The 17,532-nt window shown below is 36.0% G+C and overlaps 1 protein-coding gene across 2 annotated transcripts in view; it reads left to right on the top strand.

Moving 5' to 3' along the window:
• LOC144443555 (uncharacterized) overlaps positions 1 to 9,612 on the top strand; it is a 67,634-nt gene extending 58,022 nt beyond the window's left edge. Inside the window, exons 9-18 of one of the 2 annotated variants that reach the window (XM_078133085.1) lie at positions 98 to 196; positions 429 to 457; positions 1,192 to 1,201; positions 2,634 to 2,732; positions 3,309 to 3,407; positions 3,681 to 3,779; positions 4,975 to 5,067; positions 5,442 to 5,640; positions 5,802 to 5,924; positions 6,601 to 9,612. In XM_078133085.1, the coding sequence (XP_077989211.1) occupies positions 98 to 196; positions 429 to 457; positions 1,192 to 1,201; positions 2,634 to 2,732; positions 3,309 to 3,407; positions 3,681 to 3,779; positions 4,975 to 5,067; positions 5,442 to 5,640; positions 5,802 to 5,924; positions 6,601 to 6,668 (918 nt within the window). In that variant the 3' untranslated portion in view covers positions 6,669 to 9,612. The remainder of the gene's footprint in view (positions 1 to 97; positions 197 to 428; positions 458 to 1,191; positions 1,202 to 2,633; positions 2,733 to 3,308; positions 3,408 to 3,680; positions 3,780 to 4,974; positions 5,068 to 5,441; positions 5,641 to 5,801; positions 5,925 to 6,600) is intronic. The other variant, XM_078133086.1, reaches the window with a different exon arrangement.
• The last annotated feature ends 7,920 nt before the right edge of the window (positions 9,613 to 17,532 follow it).

Raw genomic sequence — 17,532 nt, 5'->3', positions numbered from 1 at the left:
TAATACAGGTGTACTACGGTCCATCGGGAAATCTCGTGTAATCCCACCTTCAACTTCGATCCTTTCCTACTTTCTTTTCTATATAAACTGCTTACAGGAAGGCAAGTCGCCGCTTCATCTCGCCGCTGAGTTCGGACATGCGCACACAGTCGAAACACTTATTCAAAGTGGAGCCGATATTAACGCAGAAACTAGCGTAAGTTCAACTGTCTATTTTGTTTCTGAAATCGCCGTGTTTCAGTGAGGATATATATATATATATATATTTCATAGCTACTTTTTATTGTACCTACCTTTTATGATTTTTTCTTTGATAATCTTAGAAATACGTGTTGTTGAACTACACGCAAACTATTGGTGAAGATACTCCGCCAGAGGTATTCAAATTGTTAAAGCCAGTATTTTCGGTGTCGGTTTTGTCACAATAGTTGGTTTTCATTAAGTTGGTTCGATACCGGTCTGCCGCACTTCATGCGTCACTTAATTTGCATGGGTCGTTGTGGCAAATGCACTGATGGTGAAATGATTGATGACAGTATATTTGGGCGATCGTAATGGAAGTCTAATGAGAAATGTTTTATGACAACTTTACTTCTACATGTATATGTATTTGACACTTGATCGAACGACACAACTATAAACCTGTACGTTAGACAGTATCACAATGTCAACTAATGATGGGAATGCTTTCAGATATTTATCTTTTATGTTAATTATTATGTATGGTTTTAGCAAGAACATTTTAAGTTATTATAAATGGTATTTACAAGTGTCCTACACAATGCTATCTATGGGAATAATCGTCAAGTTTTTGTGGTAGTTTGGAATGGTGACACGGGTCACTTGCATGTACGGTACACGTTTTGGTGATATTTTTGGTACGAAATAATCGATATGTGACCTCAAAGATCTCAAATTGAATTTCTCTGATTTTTTTTCACCTTTCTTCAAAATTTTTACGTCGACAGGAGGCAACAGTAAGTGCGTGATTACACTGTCACTATAAAAGTATCAAGTTTGCTGAATGCCCACTTTATGCTATGATAACTTTCACTAATCTTTCTCCCATTTGTCGAATGAGGTTCTGTCAAAATCTATCTTTTACCGTACTAACAAATCACTTATACTCTTCATTCTGCGTGACTTTTGTTTTGAATTCTGACACCAGCTTGCAGGGACATGTGGATTGAGCAACCCTCAAGTCCACTGTCACGTATTCATGTACGCATGATCCAAGTCGTCATCAAATGCACGTCTCACCTGTACTACACCATACAGAGTCGAAACTCAACTCATCCGGGTGAAAGACACGTGCCCATGCTCCATATCCATCATCAAATGCACTTATATTCCTATCTGTTGTCACCATGGAGAGAATATCAATATTGGTACATACATACAGACAGACAGACAGGCAGGCAGGCAGGCAGGCAGGCAGGCAGGCAGGCAGGCAGGCAGGCAGGCAGGCAGACAGACAGACAGACAGACAGACAGACAGACAGACAGACAGACAGACAGACAGGCATGCATGCATGCATGCATACATACATACATACATACATACATACATACATACATACATACATACATACATACATACATACATACATACATATTGGACATGCCATTTCATATGGATTGTACAATATTTCTGTCTATCACCTATCAGACTTTTATTTTTAAAAAGGTTATATTGTAATGACTCCTCTATTTATGTAAAATGCCTTAGGCTACTACACTTTATAATAGGATATTCTTGTTATTTATATCAAACTTATTACTTGTTTGTCACTACAAGGACGTTATGTAAATTTACAAAATACGGAAAAAACAACAGATGTATACAAATTAAACTGACTTGTTAAAAAAGAGACAACAAGAGATTAATTTGATAAAATGTCAATTAACAAAGATTAGCTATCCAATGCAATAAGTTCAAAATCTAATATAATATCCAAAGTGACCCCCTTCCGTGATCCGCTATTTATTTACAAAACAAATGTGAATATTGATGTTTGCTTTGTTAAAATTTACTGTACATAATAAATATACATTAACGTCTTTGAAGTACCTAACATTATGTAAGTAAGAAGCAAACAAAAAATAAAGATCAAAACAGATTTAAAAAAATACTTAACCTAACATGGAAGCACATTTGGCTTCACGCACGTGACTAAAACTAAATATGCATATTTGCTTCACGCACGTGACTAAAACTAATTATCCATATTTGGCTTCACGCACGTGACTAAAACTAATTATCTATATTTGGCTTCACGCACGTGACTAAAACTAATTATCCATATTTGGCTTCACACACGTGACTAAAACTAAATATGCATATTTGGCTTCACGCACGTGACTAAAACTAATTATCCATATTTTGGCTTCACGCACGTGGCTAAAACTAATTATGCATGGACTTACATGATTTATTAGTAGCACGCAGACTTTTACTGCAAACTTCAAAAACGCATTTTCACAATGATTAAACCAAATGGTAACTAATACTTTTCCTTTTTTCACTCTCTGGTGGTTACACTTGACAACAAACTACACAATAAAACCATTTACAAGAAGGTCAATTGCAGTAGTTGATATATTTGTTTTATTTGTAATTATTTTTCCACCAGAAAGAGATGAGTCCACTCCACTTTGCTGCCACCAATGGTCACACTGCCGTCGTAAAGGTGTTAATATTGCATGGCTGTGATATGGATGCATCCAATAATGTACGTTCAACTATATTCAACGTAATTTTGGTATAACTGGCGCCCTCTATTTGTAAAACATGGCCATCTATAAAATCACTGAGGAAGCACTTGTCTGGAATTCAGTCCATTTTGTTCTGATCAATTACTGCAGACCATAGTTCTGGTTAAATGCTAGGTTTAGCTTTCTATATGAAAGAGTGAATGTAGTAACACTGCAGACCGATTGTAAATATAAAACTTCGAATGTTCAACATTACTATAACGGAATAGCCCAATTTCGTGGTTAAAAAGACACGCGACGGCTTATATTCAGTGTGTCACGAATCATCATTGACACCAAGGCGTTCGCCCAGGAAAAAAAACTCACGTAAAAGACACAATAACGATGGAATAAAGGTAAATACAGGAATACCAGCCTATCTAACATCAGATTTTAATCAGATTGCATTGACACTCGCATGATCGTTTATGATTTGAATGTCTAGACCGCAGTTTAACTGTCACTGTCACTGTCACTGTCACTGATTCACCACGTTTTCTCATTTGAATTAGAAACTCACAGGTTTGACTTTATTTTATGTTCCATTTCAACAGCAAAACAACACATCACTTCACCTTGCGTCACAAGCAAATACATCAGAGGTTGTACAACAACTTGTCGATGCCGGATGTGACGTTAATGTTGTAAATGCTGTAAGTATGTTGCTATTGGTTACAAAAAGAATTACTGTCAGATATTGTGGTAATTATGGAACAATTTATTTGATACCATTGCTTTACAGTATTTTATTAACAACATGTAATATTTTAATTTGAGTATTTGTCTATTATCGCTACACACGTGACGTGGTTTCAATCGTGAAATCTCATGTTTCGATCATTATTGCAGTTATATGAATTAATATTTAAATGTTTAAATTCTATACGTTAGATACATTTGTAAATGTTTACTATTTTCCCCGTCAGAGAAACCAAACCGCTTTACACGTAGCCACAGAAAATGCCTTGACGAACGTCGTTGAAACTCTCTTAATTGGCGGTATTAATGTCCATATCAGAGATAAGGTAAGCTGCTCATTTCTAAAAAGATTTTTAGCTATTAGATTGTCACACACACACACACACACACACACACACACACACACACACACACACACACACACACACACGCACGCACGCACGCACGCACGCACGCACGCACACACACACACACACACACACACACACACACATACATACATACAGACAGACAGACAGACAGACATACATACATACATACATACATACATACATACATACATACATACATACAAACATACATACAGACACACACACGTACGTACGTACGTACATACATACATACATACATACATACATACATACATACACACATACACACACATACATACATACATACATACATACATACATACATACATACATACATACATACACATACATACATACATACATACATACATACATACATACATACATACATACATACATACATACATACATACATACATATCACAGGGTGCAGCGAGTTTCTAATTGCTTGACTGATTGATAGATAGATAAATTGATTGATTGATTGATTGATTGATTGATTGATTGATTGATTGATTAAAGCTTGTTTTTTGTGTGATATTGATCAACTGACTGATTGATTTTTGTGGTGATATAAAACTTTTTTCCTTCTTTCCCTGGTTAGTTATATCTCTTCCAGCACTATATAATTCTCTCTTTATTGACTAAATAAAGATATCTCAACCATTTTACCCCTCATATCTAAATCTCAGTGTTCTGGGTCTAAATTAAAACACCCATAAGCTTATCAACAATTAGCTTTATCTCTTCTGGGAGGTTATCACACCTAACAAACACTCAGCCACGCACAAACAAGGAAGAAAGAGGGCTCTATTTTATATCATGAGTTCGTGCATCGTTGTGTGTTTGTTCGTTGTGATAATCTCCCAGAAGATAAGAGATAAAGCAAATTGTTTCTGTTCTATACAGCTGAAAGATATAAAGCTAGCCAGGGAAAGAATTTGTGACTGGGTTTGTAAAGTACAAAGGTGATATATTTCATCGTAAATAGATAATAGTTGTACTGTGTATATAGTAGGAAACTTACACAGTGACGTGGTTATGATATACATTGTACTACGTATAAGTGCTCATGACTGGGATGTACATATAGGTCGATCGGTTATGTATCTATACGTGTACGTTTGTTTATTATTTTTCCACTTTTCAGACGGGAAGAACAGCACTTGATATGGCTGCACGAGGAGAACTCATTACAATCACAGATATGATTATCAAAGCTGACAGATTTTTCATGAAAAAGGTTGGTGGACTTAATTTAATATGCAATCAACATAGCCCGCTAAGAATAATGAATGTCTGGTTGTACTCATTTTATAAGTCATCATGCATTGTGGAGGTGGGTCTTGGACAGTGCCGTAAACAGGTATCTGGTTTTACGATCAGGGTCGTAATGTAGTTTTATGATAACTACCATATAAACCGATTTACTGTACTGATGGCGTCATATCACAAAATAACTCTAGAATCGTTTTTAAAAGCTATTTGCAACTCAAGTTTCAAAGATGCATATCTTTGGTTGGCTACTCTTAGTGTGCTAATTATACCGTATTCAATTATTCTATCACAAAGTTAAATTTCTTACATGGTTCCTATTGTCATATGTTTTATGTAAAGAAATTAAGAGGCGAAGTGTTTCGACGAGGAGAAGAGAAAATTCAGTTTCGGAAGGACACATGTGAGGAGGCGGCCCAGATGAGGCCGATACTGTGGAAGCTTGGAACGCGACAATTACGGAAGGAGGAATGGAAGAAACTCGCCTTCGTGTGGGGATTTAGTGATTCACAAATCAAAGCGATAGAACACCAGTTTACAGGTATGTTTAGTAGTGGATATAACTCATATATGTTACAATATATCACGTGATGGACAACCAAACAGAGTAATGATCTCACAACCGGCTGTACACAGTACAACTCTTTCGAAGTTTTACAATGGTATCATTCTATCTTACTAAACATACTTTATTCACTGTAGGGGATAAAAGTTGGAAAGAGCACAGTTATAGATGTTTGCTGATTTGGCTACATGGCTGTGAAGAGAACCCCGTCAAGGGTCTATATGAGGGACTTGTAGGTATCGGTCGTAAAGACCTAGCAGGTAAGACGTTCTTGCATTGATGAAGGTCAGGTCATTACCATATCAAGGTCAAATCATCGAATTGTATGAATGATAAAACGAAAGACACAATCTGTAGAGTATTAAGACTAACTAGGATATTATTCATTGAATTAACACCACTCATAATATTTTAGTCTTAGTGAATTATTTTGGCCGTGGAATGTATGTTAATGTTTATTATTTGATGATTTGATATAAAATTTCCAATTAATTTATCAGTCATGTGTCTTTTGTTCACTACATAATAAAGAAACTAAATTGTGAAATTACTAGGATCGATATGGAATATCCTATTTGTCATTTAGTAACTTTGTTGTGGGCCATCGCAAAATAGACTAGTACTGATGTATGTTGTGTCGCCCGCCCTCATCGGCCTTGGGAGAAATGTAGGCCGATTTGTGAGGGCGCCTCGACACAACGCATCTTCAACGTTTAAAACAGACAAAATTTTGGTAAGTGATATCACGATGTAGTTTGCACCTTTGAAATTTACAAACTTTTTCTGCCATTCAAAGTTTGAACATTTTACACTACTGTAGTCAAATCAAGTGATATCGAGTACCGAGTTCAATGATCGATATTTCTTAAACCAACGTCAGAGTCGTTGTTCAATGTCACGAATATTCAATATTTTTTTGTAAACTTTCCTTTTCAGACATGATTCGCAGAAGAATAAATGCAAAAGCTGGCGATGGCAACAACAGTCGATGTAACATACAGTAACTTAAAGGTAGTTAGATGGACATAGCAGAAACAAAGGAAAACGTACTTATCCATTATCAGAAGCAGCATGCAAAGTTGACCCAAGTTTGAACACAAGGTCAACCTACATGATCCACTATCAAGTGTGGATACAAAAACTTTGTCAGCTTGTTAATTCATGAATAATTGACGTTCTATTCATCGAAAGCAACGGTGACAGATCTTACCATGACAAGAAGGGAATTTCTATCGACAATTTATTCACATTCTTCGTACGCTGGGCACGCGCATATCTGAGGGGAAATTGTGTACATTTTAATCAACAACGTCGCATTCATATTAAAATATGTGGAGGCCTTTACATTCTGTCAGTGTGCATTGGATTACACTGGATATACGGACAGGGTCCAGGCTAACCTATTATCAACCTTTGATCATTATGTCACCATATTTCATTCATAATTATTATCACTTCATAATAGTCTGTGTCAAACCATAGATCCTACACGTGTAGGGTCTACGGTCAAACGTACTTAAGATATAACATGTATGTGTGTGTGTACAAGGTTTTCAGAGTCAAATTCCGGCAATATTTTGCTCGGATAAATACAAGCATTCCATTCCACGAATTATTCAAGATACAAAATTATTTTCACTTCATATTACAAGCTTTACCAATTTCCACGCATTTCATTCTTTTCCAATTCCTTTCTGAATGAATTCGAAGGGATGAGGATGCACAGATGTTTCCTTGCTCCTTGAGGGAGGGGGTGTTTCGCTTTTTATATTCCCATTGATTTATCTATTCATTGCCTTCCATGGCTCTGGGTGCTGGTTATTTTAATTCCTTTTTGACTGTACAGATACGTAAAGCTCTGTACATGTTTTATGTGCTTCTGTTTAAATTATGGATTTTATCACGTGACAAGTTTGACTTCATTTCTTGTTTGTCTACACGGGCTAAATATAATGGATTTTATTATTGCATATTCATTGCAAAGTTCAGTAAATTTTGTTTCGACTGCTTGCAGATTGAAACTTGATATGGGTAATATTTGAAATATCAACAAAATGGATGTAAATATATAATTTGTTTTTGCAATTGATTAAGTGGTCAGTTTTGAATTAGGTTTATCAAACGGATCACATAAAGAAGACTACCTTGTGCAATATTCAGTGATCAAATGTTGTATTCTTGTATTCTTCATACTACATGCAAGCGTTGATCCACAGGCCTAAGATAATGTTACAAGTTACAGTTAATGTTGTTTTTGAGATTAGCTACCAGTGTCGATATACTAGTAGAAGCTGCACTATATCTCGATAACTAAATCAACAAACTCTAGCTTTGTAACCAATTTATCACTTATCAGGTTGACAGTTACACTCTGAAATATTGTGTATATCAAGCTAATGTCAATAATTATCTTGTGAAGATAACCTATAATATATGGTGATGTAGTCTTTCATATCGATAGCGACCCACCTGATTGTTACTGCACTGCCAATTAGGCCTTATTTGTTATTCATGTACTATATATTGTATTTCATTTATCTATTTTATTTTGTGTATTAACAGTTTTGTTGGCATGATAAATGGGTGTAACCATTTTAATGATAGTGTGTGTAGATACACGATTGGGTGTATTTAGTCTATTGTCAGCAATCTCTGAAATTTAAGTTATTTACACGTATCTAATTGTTTTTATTTGTTTATAGTAACATTTTGACAATGCACTGCTTTTTAAAAACACTTCCATATCTACTTTGTATTCATAACTCGGTAATCAACAAAGCCTGTGTATACTTTCAGTGCTTTACACCATAGATGGACTTGGTAAGGGTGTGACGTTTGAGGAGACATCGACAAGGCATCCATACACTTTATTTACTTTTAGGATAAATCAACTTGGCAGATAGACTTTGAATATGCATCTACAAGACAGGCAGACATTGAGAGGCCCGGGCAATATCGACAAGACAGAGTTTTAGAGAAGGTATCGAAAAGACAGACATACTTTGAGGGGAGCGATTGACGAGACAAACAGACCTTGAGGGGAGCCATTGACAAGACAGACTTTGAGAGGAGGTGTCGACAAGACAGGTAAACTTTGAGAGGAGGTGTCGACAAGACAGGTAGACTTTGAGAGGAGGTGTCGACAAGACAGGTAGACTTTGAGAGGAGGTGTCGACAAGACAGGTAGACTTTGAGAGGAGGTGTCGACAAGACAGGTAAACTTTGAGAGGAGGTGTCGACAAGACAGGTAGACTTTGAGAGGAGGTGTCGACACGACAGGTAGACTTTGAGAGGAGGTGTCGACAAGACAGGTAGACTTTGAGAGGAGGTGTCGACAAGACAGGTAGACTTTGAGAGGAGGTGTCGACAAGACAGGTAGACTTTGAGAGGAGGTGTCGTCGACAAAGCAGATGGACTTTAAGGGAAGGTATGGGGATGTATCGACTTTCTGGAGCATGAATGTACATCATACGTACAATGTCTGTGTTTAGAACGTTTGATGTATCATTTATCTTTGTCCAATGCTTCTTGTTTAAATGTTTGTACCAAAGCCACAACTCTATAATGCTATGCAGTCCTCAGTATAACTGACTGTATTCTTGGCATGTAGGTATTTGGTGTGGGAGAGGGACGGGCTTATACATTATAACGAGAACAGCTTCAAAATATGAATCATGACATCAAAACATATTTAATTACCTTGGTTACATGGCTGTATTTTTATGATTGACAGACATTCCATTGCTATTATAAAACCTCTGTTATGCGTACTTAACAGCATTATTTACCCAAATATTTATTTTGTTTACTTGTTGGTACATTTACTTGATTGGAGACACAAATTGGTGTAAGTTTTGATACTAGGGAAAACCATGTATTTATCATTTGATTGGAAGTAAGATGAACTGTGATTGGTTGTACAGTCATTGGTATTTATATTTCAATAAACATTCAGTTTTACAACTTTATCTTTTGATGTGTTGGTTTCCTTTGATGACTTATAATGTATTTTGTCATACTATGTCCTATAGGTCTCACTTCATAAATACACACACTCAGACCCTTGAAATGAATTACAACCATTTTCACTGAACTGTTACAAGTTAACCACGTCACCGAAGGCGTTGAATGAACGACAATTTGTTTGGGCAAATCACAGCTAAAGTCAATAATATCATTGCTAACATAACACAATGATTTGATAAACTCCTATAAGAAAACAAATTATAATCGAGATGTGTTATCGATTCAATTTTTATAGTTCTTTGTATCAATTTAGGAATGACTGACAGCTAAAGGTTTGCAGACTAATCGATGAGTGTTTATTTATATGGAACGGAAATGGCCTTGGCTACTTGTACTAAACATTTCAAAATGAAACTTGTGGTCCAGCCGTTGCATATCCCTTCCCGCCATCCCACTCGTAGAGCATATTAAATACTTCTTATTAAGATTAGAAGTACTTGCATTGGATTTTCATACACACCTGCCTTAATAGGATTCACATCAACACACCTGCCTTAATAGGATTCACATCAACACACCTGCCTTAATAGGATTCACATCAACACACCTGCCTTAATAGGATTCACATCAACACACCTGCCTTAATAGGATTCACATCAACACACCTGTCTTAATAGGATTCACATCAACACACCTGCCTTAATAGCATTCACATCAACACACCTGCCTTAATAGGATTCACATCAACACACCTGCCTTAATAGGATTCACATCAACACACCTGCCTTAATAGGATTCACATCAGCACAACTGCCTTAATAGGATTCACACCAACACACCTGTCTTAATAGGAGTGGTGACAATATATTCACAATATGAAATTATGATAAGTTGAATTTAGAAACCTTGTGGTATACGGGTACTATATTTGAATCGTAGTGTATTTGTGCAATCTTATGATGTATCAGCAACCCACATTTACGTAACTGGAGTGGCGAAAATAGGGTTACGAACATTACAAAAACAATTGCACAAACAATTCTGACCCACTCCTCTACCAAGCATGAAAAACAGTGGACCCCCCCCCCCCACACACACACACACAAACTCCAATGAGTTCACAAGTACAATTCTATACACTAAGTTTTCTTTAAACTCTATCTTTAATGTAAGCATAGTACTCTCAGTCCCAAAAAACTGTTGCATCCAGTATGCACTTGTTTTTATGCCATGTATGTTTAGTAGCACAGGCTAGAAGCAATCACTTTCAGAATCACTATAAGGTGAGCCTCCATCTTTCTTGTCTGGGTCCTCTCCTGTGTTTTCACTATCAGATGAATCATCTCCTAGTTCATACAACTAAAATTACTTATACATGTGTTGTCATCATTGTCTATGGTATTCACTGGACCAATGGCTGCATTATTTGGCTGTGTGTCATCTCTTAAAAAGCTTTGCGTAATATGTGTATTTATCAGTTTCAAATTCTCCTTTCTGCATTTTCTTCACATCTCCACGCTTATGACCAACTATGTGTACTATTTACAAACATTAACGACACTGAAGTCAACACTTTTAGAAGAGAGAAAGACGATAGCTGCTCATCAAGATACATAACACACCTCTTCAGTTATGTATACAGTTCCCAATGTTGAAACTGTTCAATTCCCTCAAGCATCCAATTATGAACATGTAGGTTGTTAAAGATATAGCCGATGAAAGAGAAGGCAAAGCCCCATTGAACTTATTGTATGGAAGTGTGTGTACAAAAGATTTACACAGCAATATCCTTAACATCTTACAGCAAGGTCGTTAGAACGTTGTCTGCTATTGTATTGGCGTGTGGTAATCATGTCATACGACTTGATTATTTCTGAATAATATATCATTATCTTTTAGAAGTAATCAATTTTTAACACGTTTTCATTTAGACATGATGTTAATGGTAGATTGACAGCCAACAATGAAGATATTGTTTAGAGTACATGGAATATTCCATCATATAGTCACTTTATTGTACTCAAAGTCCATAGACCCAAAATAAACTATAAACTTACATGACCGAAATATGTTACAGTTCCATTAAATTATTTGTTTCTGACCTGATTTTTAATGAGTGATAAATAAATGCTGCAAGTCTCTGTATTTCATTTGTTTGATCAGATGATAACATTTTAGTAAAGTTTTCAAAAGATGGCGGCTCATAGAAATATTGCGGGGTGTATTTTGACCTAAGGTTTGCAAAAAAATCACATTTCATTAGGAAATGGTATTCGTCCTCGATTTCAATTCATTTGAATCGCAAAGTATACAAATACACTCAAACTCTATCAATATCTTGTCTTCTTCCTGTCTCGATATACAAACAATGAGACGAACATCTAAAGCGAGCTAGCATCGTTCTATGACTAGCAATTCTTACAGTCGTCAAGTATTATTTAGGTTGACGGAAGGACTTAAAATTTCTATATGTATATAATTTATCTAACACCGAAATGTAATAAATATGATTTAAATCTAATAATGTAAGCGACAAAATTATTTACATCACCTATTTTCTGTATTTGCCAGGCATCTTGCAAGTTACACAAGCTTAAGAACAATAATTTTTTAACACCAGTCACCCAAGTGCATCTACAATTTACATTTGAATTTTCAATATTTAGAAGCATATCATAGCACTTTCTGGGGTACCTGTAATTTGGCATGGTAACCAACTTGGCCCAATACTTAATACACCTTTTTGCAGTATATAAGAAAATAGGGTATCTGCCACATTCTCCCAGCATGGCACTATTTGGTGCACAGTTAGAAACTCCTAACAACATTCTACATGCGAGGTACTGAATTCGTTCGAACAATATGTAGGATTGAAATCCCCAAACTCCAGAACCTAAAACTAAAATAGGAACGTAAAATCTTAGAATGAAATATTTTGAAAAAAAAAAGGTTATAAGGTAGTGGCTTGATTTTCCCCGCTTTCTTCATGGTAGCAAAAAAACCAACTTTCCTGTCCTGTTGTGTCAGCAATTTAGTTGCTTCAGCCCATCTCAATATATCTACATGACAGTAAAATTCAAAAGTATTTGTAATAAGAGACCACTTCAAGTTTTTTTGTCATTAAAACCCACTCCTCCGTCTGTGAAACATAGCCTCCTGTTTTAATTTTAAGACGACAATTTTTGCTTTAGATAATTTTACACACATTTTCCATCGGTCGCAATAACTACTTAAAACATTTAACAATCTCTGAAGTCCAACAATGCTATTCTGAAAACAAGGCAACATCGTCAGCAAACAATAGACAGCATAATTCGACTAAATCAGGTGTAAGTTGAATACCTCTGTGTCCAGATTTCTGTACTACAATTGCAAGTTCATTTATGAAAAAAGAAAAAAGAAAAGTCATACATCCTTGACAGACACCAATTGGACATTTAAAGTAGTCAGTACAACCATTTGGTGTCCTCACACAAGGCTTAACATTACAATACATACTCTTTAAAATACTAAACATTTTAATAATATAATAATAATAAACACAAATTTATAAAGCGCCTGATATCCATCAAAAGATGCCCAATGGCGCTCCCAGTTCACATGAATGCTCTTTGGAATAGATAAGTTTTGAGTTTGGCTTTGAAGATATCAACAGTAGGTGCGGTGCGAATGTCAAGGGGGAGATGATTCCATCATGGGAGATGAGTGTGAGAATGATCGGTCTCCATATGATTTGAGTCTGGTCTTGGGTATGTGGAGTAGTTGTTTGTTGCTTGAACGGAGTGATCTGCCTGGTTTACTTTGCTGAATGAGGTCGGAAATGTAATGTGGGGTCTTTCCATGTAGCCCTTTATATGTGATCAGCAGGATTTTGAATTGTATTCTGTAAGTGACTGGAAGCCAGTGTAGTTGTTGGAGTATTGGTGTGATATGATCATGCTTCTTGGTGCAGGTGATGAGTCGAGCGCCACTAATCTGGGCTCTCTGTAACAGACTGAGTTGTGCAGTTAGTAAGCCATACAATAGGGAATTACAGTAGTCTAGTTAACCCCACCTTTACGTAAAATATACCACAACCTTTGTCGCTCGACCGTATCGAAGGCCTTTGCTAAGTCAACAAACACACAAAAGAACTTTCCTATCTTCCAAAGTTAAATATTTCTGGATAATGGATTGCAAAATAAAGACATTGTCAATGGTTCAATATCCCCTACGAAAACCAGCTTGAACTTCGTCAATTTTGTTGAGTGACTCTGCCCAAAAAGAAAGACGACGATTTAAAACAGACGTGAAAATTTTACTGAAGATACTCAGAAGAGATATCCCTCTGTAGTTCTCTGGTGACTTTTTGGGACCCTTTTTATAGAATGGAATAATAATTGCCTTGGTCCACTCACTGGGGGAAATACCGTTATCAAAAAAACATACAAATAAGGGGTAAGAAAACATTAACTTGATTTGAAAAATTCACCAAGTAGACCGTCTGGACGGTGATTTGCCATTTTTATACTATTAATACAGGTTAAAATTTCATCTTGTGTAATTATGGGGAATTTAGAATATCGAAGGTTAAGTCTGCTACAGTGTCCTTAACATCTTACGGCAAGGTCGATAGAACGTTGTCTGCTATTGTATTGACGTGTGGTAATCATGTCATACGACTTGATTATTTCTGAATAATATATCATTATCTTTTAGAAGTAATCAATTTTTAACACGTTTTCATTTAGACATGATGTTAATGGTAGATTGACAGCCAACAATGAAGATATTGTTTAGAGGTCGTCGACATGGAATATTTCTACCTTTGGTAAAATACGGAAAACAAATACAATGCAATCGTTATGTATCACCGATGTTTATTCTCAAATTTACACCACGTTTTTTTTCGTATTATCTCGATGGAGATAAATCCTGATTTACAAGTGGGTCTTCTAGGCTGCCTTACAATTACAAACATTGTCCCTCTCACTGTCTCTACTACAATGTAATGGGTTGAGCTCTGGAGTTCACTCCGTGGTCTATTGTAATACAGTGTGACTCGAAACTCTGGAGTTCACTCCGTGGTCTATTGTAATACAGTGTGACTCGAAACTCTGGTAGCTACAAGAATAACAATAATGTAAACGTATTTGATTCTATTGAATCACATATCTGATACACAATTCAACTCTTAACCAAGGTTTTACACGTTTTTGTTACATCACAGTCAAGAGCAAACCTTAATAATTGATTTTAGATGATTAATTGAATACCATTCTTTTTAGCTCAGTTTGAATTGAAATGTTCAGCTTTGTTTTGCTTTAACAGAACTACTACTAAAACTTAAAACGTCTTTTCGATTCAACCAAGTAATCTCATTAGTCATATGACGATCAATCCAATACATTTGATCGATTCATAGTATCATTCGCGTGCTAGCCTGTATTCTGAAAAGTTGCTCACGCCTTCACTGTCGGTGGTAATGTTGTTATTCAAATCCTTCTGGGCACAACCTTGCAACAAAGATAAACAAATTTGAGTAGTTGATGGCGTAACGTCATTCCGTTACACACTAATTACGCTAATCATGAAGCCATTGTAATCCATTCACACCCTCTCTTACAAAGGATGTACTCTATTCTTTTGCTAATATAGCGTTGAAAAGAACCCGTTCGAGCAAATACTATACAAACATCTCATATTGGTTTCACTCACGGACATGTAGACAATGCACAAAACATTTATACCTTGGAGTACCAGACGACAAGTGTTTAAACGTTGCTACTGACAACTACAAGATGCTTTGCTTGAGGGCATACTGTGTATATAACAGTGAATGTTTCGTGTTCTGTGTATGTATTTCAGTGTGTCATCTCTGGGCACTGTCCGTTGCTGAAATATCGTTGCAAGATGAAGTTGTCTGTTGTGATGCCCGTCTGTATTATGTTATTCATTGCTACAGGTAAAAGTCCCATGCTTATGATATTGAAACTTTTCATTGATTAGGGTAACAATACGTTTGCAATCGGGTACGCCATTAACTATTCAGTCAACTACACGGTAATGATCATGTTCTCTGTGTCTTCTTCTGGCTATCTTATTCTTGGTTCATCTCTTTCTGTGTTGATCTGCCTGAATCACTCTTTATTTCTATAGTTATATGTCTGTCTGTCTGTCTGTCTGTCTGTCTGTCTGTCTGTCTGTCTGTCTGTATGTAAAAACTATGTATGTATGTATGTATGTATGCATGTATGTATGTATGTATGTATGTATGTATGTATGTATGTATGTATGTATGTATGTATGTACGTACGTATGTATGTATGTATGTATGTATGTATGTATGTATGTATGTGTGTGTATGTATGTATGTATGTATGTATGTAAAAACTATGTATGTATGTATGTATGTATGTATGTATGTATGTATGTATGTATGTACGTACGTACGTACGTACGTACGTATGTATGTAATAAATGCCGTATGTATGTATGTATGTATGTATGTATGTATGTATGTATGTATGTATGTATGTATGTATGTATGTATGTTTGCCCGTCTGTCTCTCTGCCTGTGCCTTTCCCGCAACTCGTGCCAGTGTTAGTCCTTCTAAAGCTAAGAAAAACAGTCGTATACTGATGCAACTTTTCCATCTGGCTATGGAAAGGGAAGAGAGGAGTGAATATCAAATAAGATTATCACTAAATGTTGGGAATAGATGTCTTGTACACGTACTTTGGTTTGTAAACAGAACTTGATATTACCAATTAGCCTCAATACACGATTTATTAACACTTTAAGACTTAATGTGTTTGTCGATCATGTCATTGTTAGTCTCGGCATTGTATGTTAAATGGGTTTTCACTAGATGAGGTTACATTGTGAGTTGACAAACATACTTGATAGTAGACAATACTACACAATGAATGGACCACAGACGGTGAGCACCAATCGTAACACTAGTACTTCCATAATCGGAACAAATATTTTCCTTCAGACTTTGTGATACAACTTGATTAAAATGCACACCTGTCATATTGAAATATCACAGGTGTGTATAGCAAAAGTTTAACTATTGTCCTATCGTCAGCTATCATTTATAACGCCTGCACATTTCAAAGATACGTCGTCTGTGATTTAGATTTAAGGTACATAAGAGTGGATAGAGTGTATACTTCAGAATCCCACTCGTTAAACTTAATTTCAATGACTACACAGAACATCGAATACATGTTATCATTTATCGTTGACCTAATGCCCCTACGTGAACACAGGGAAGTCTTAAACTCAAGTTGTGTACAGTGGTTCACCCGTATTCTTTTCTTGCATTTCGACCAATAAACAGTATACTAGATGTATACTCGTCCATCTCTTCTGATTTGTAATGTTGATGTGAGCCATATCAACCACCAACCGTACAAATCACAACAGATAGACGAGTATACTGTTTGAGTCGATTTGACTTTCCCAGATGATCTTACAGTATCACACTTTATATGATGATCACTTTGGTTACTTAAACTGTAAACATTCAATATGTGTAGTACAATATTAAGTTAATCAGGTAGATCAGGTTAGAAGTGCGTTAGCTATGTATTTGAGCAGAATGAGTATACTGTGTGTACTTTCAGTTTTAGTTCTGTGTTTTACATCTGCATACATATATTTTATTCAGTTGTAGATCCAGTATGGAGTGAGTATGAAGATATGCAGTTTACTTTCGATGGAAATGGTTATTCAACAGTCACAGATCAAATCACTCTTCCTACATTTGACGCCATATCTATCTGTTTTTGGATGAAAGGCACCGGAGTCAATCTCGGAAGTCCATTTTCCTATTACGATGACGTCAATGACGCACTGGCGGTTTATGTTTTCAACTACGGTGGGGCATTTGGTATATACAGTTGTTCGACGGT

This window comes from Glandiceps talaboti, chromosome 12 (genome assembly GCF_964340395.1).
Source record: "Glandiceps talaboti chromosome 12, keGlaTala1.1, whole genome shotgun sequence".
Classification (NCBI taxonomy): Eukaryota; Metazoa; Hemichordata; class Enteropneusta; family Spengelidae; genus Glandiceps; species Glandiceps talaboti.
This window is presented reverse-complemented; position numbering and strand designations above follow the sequence as displayed.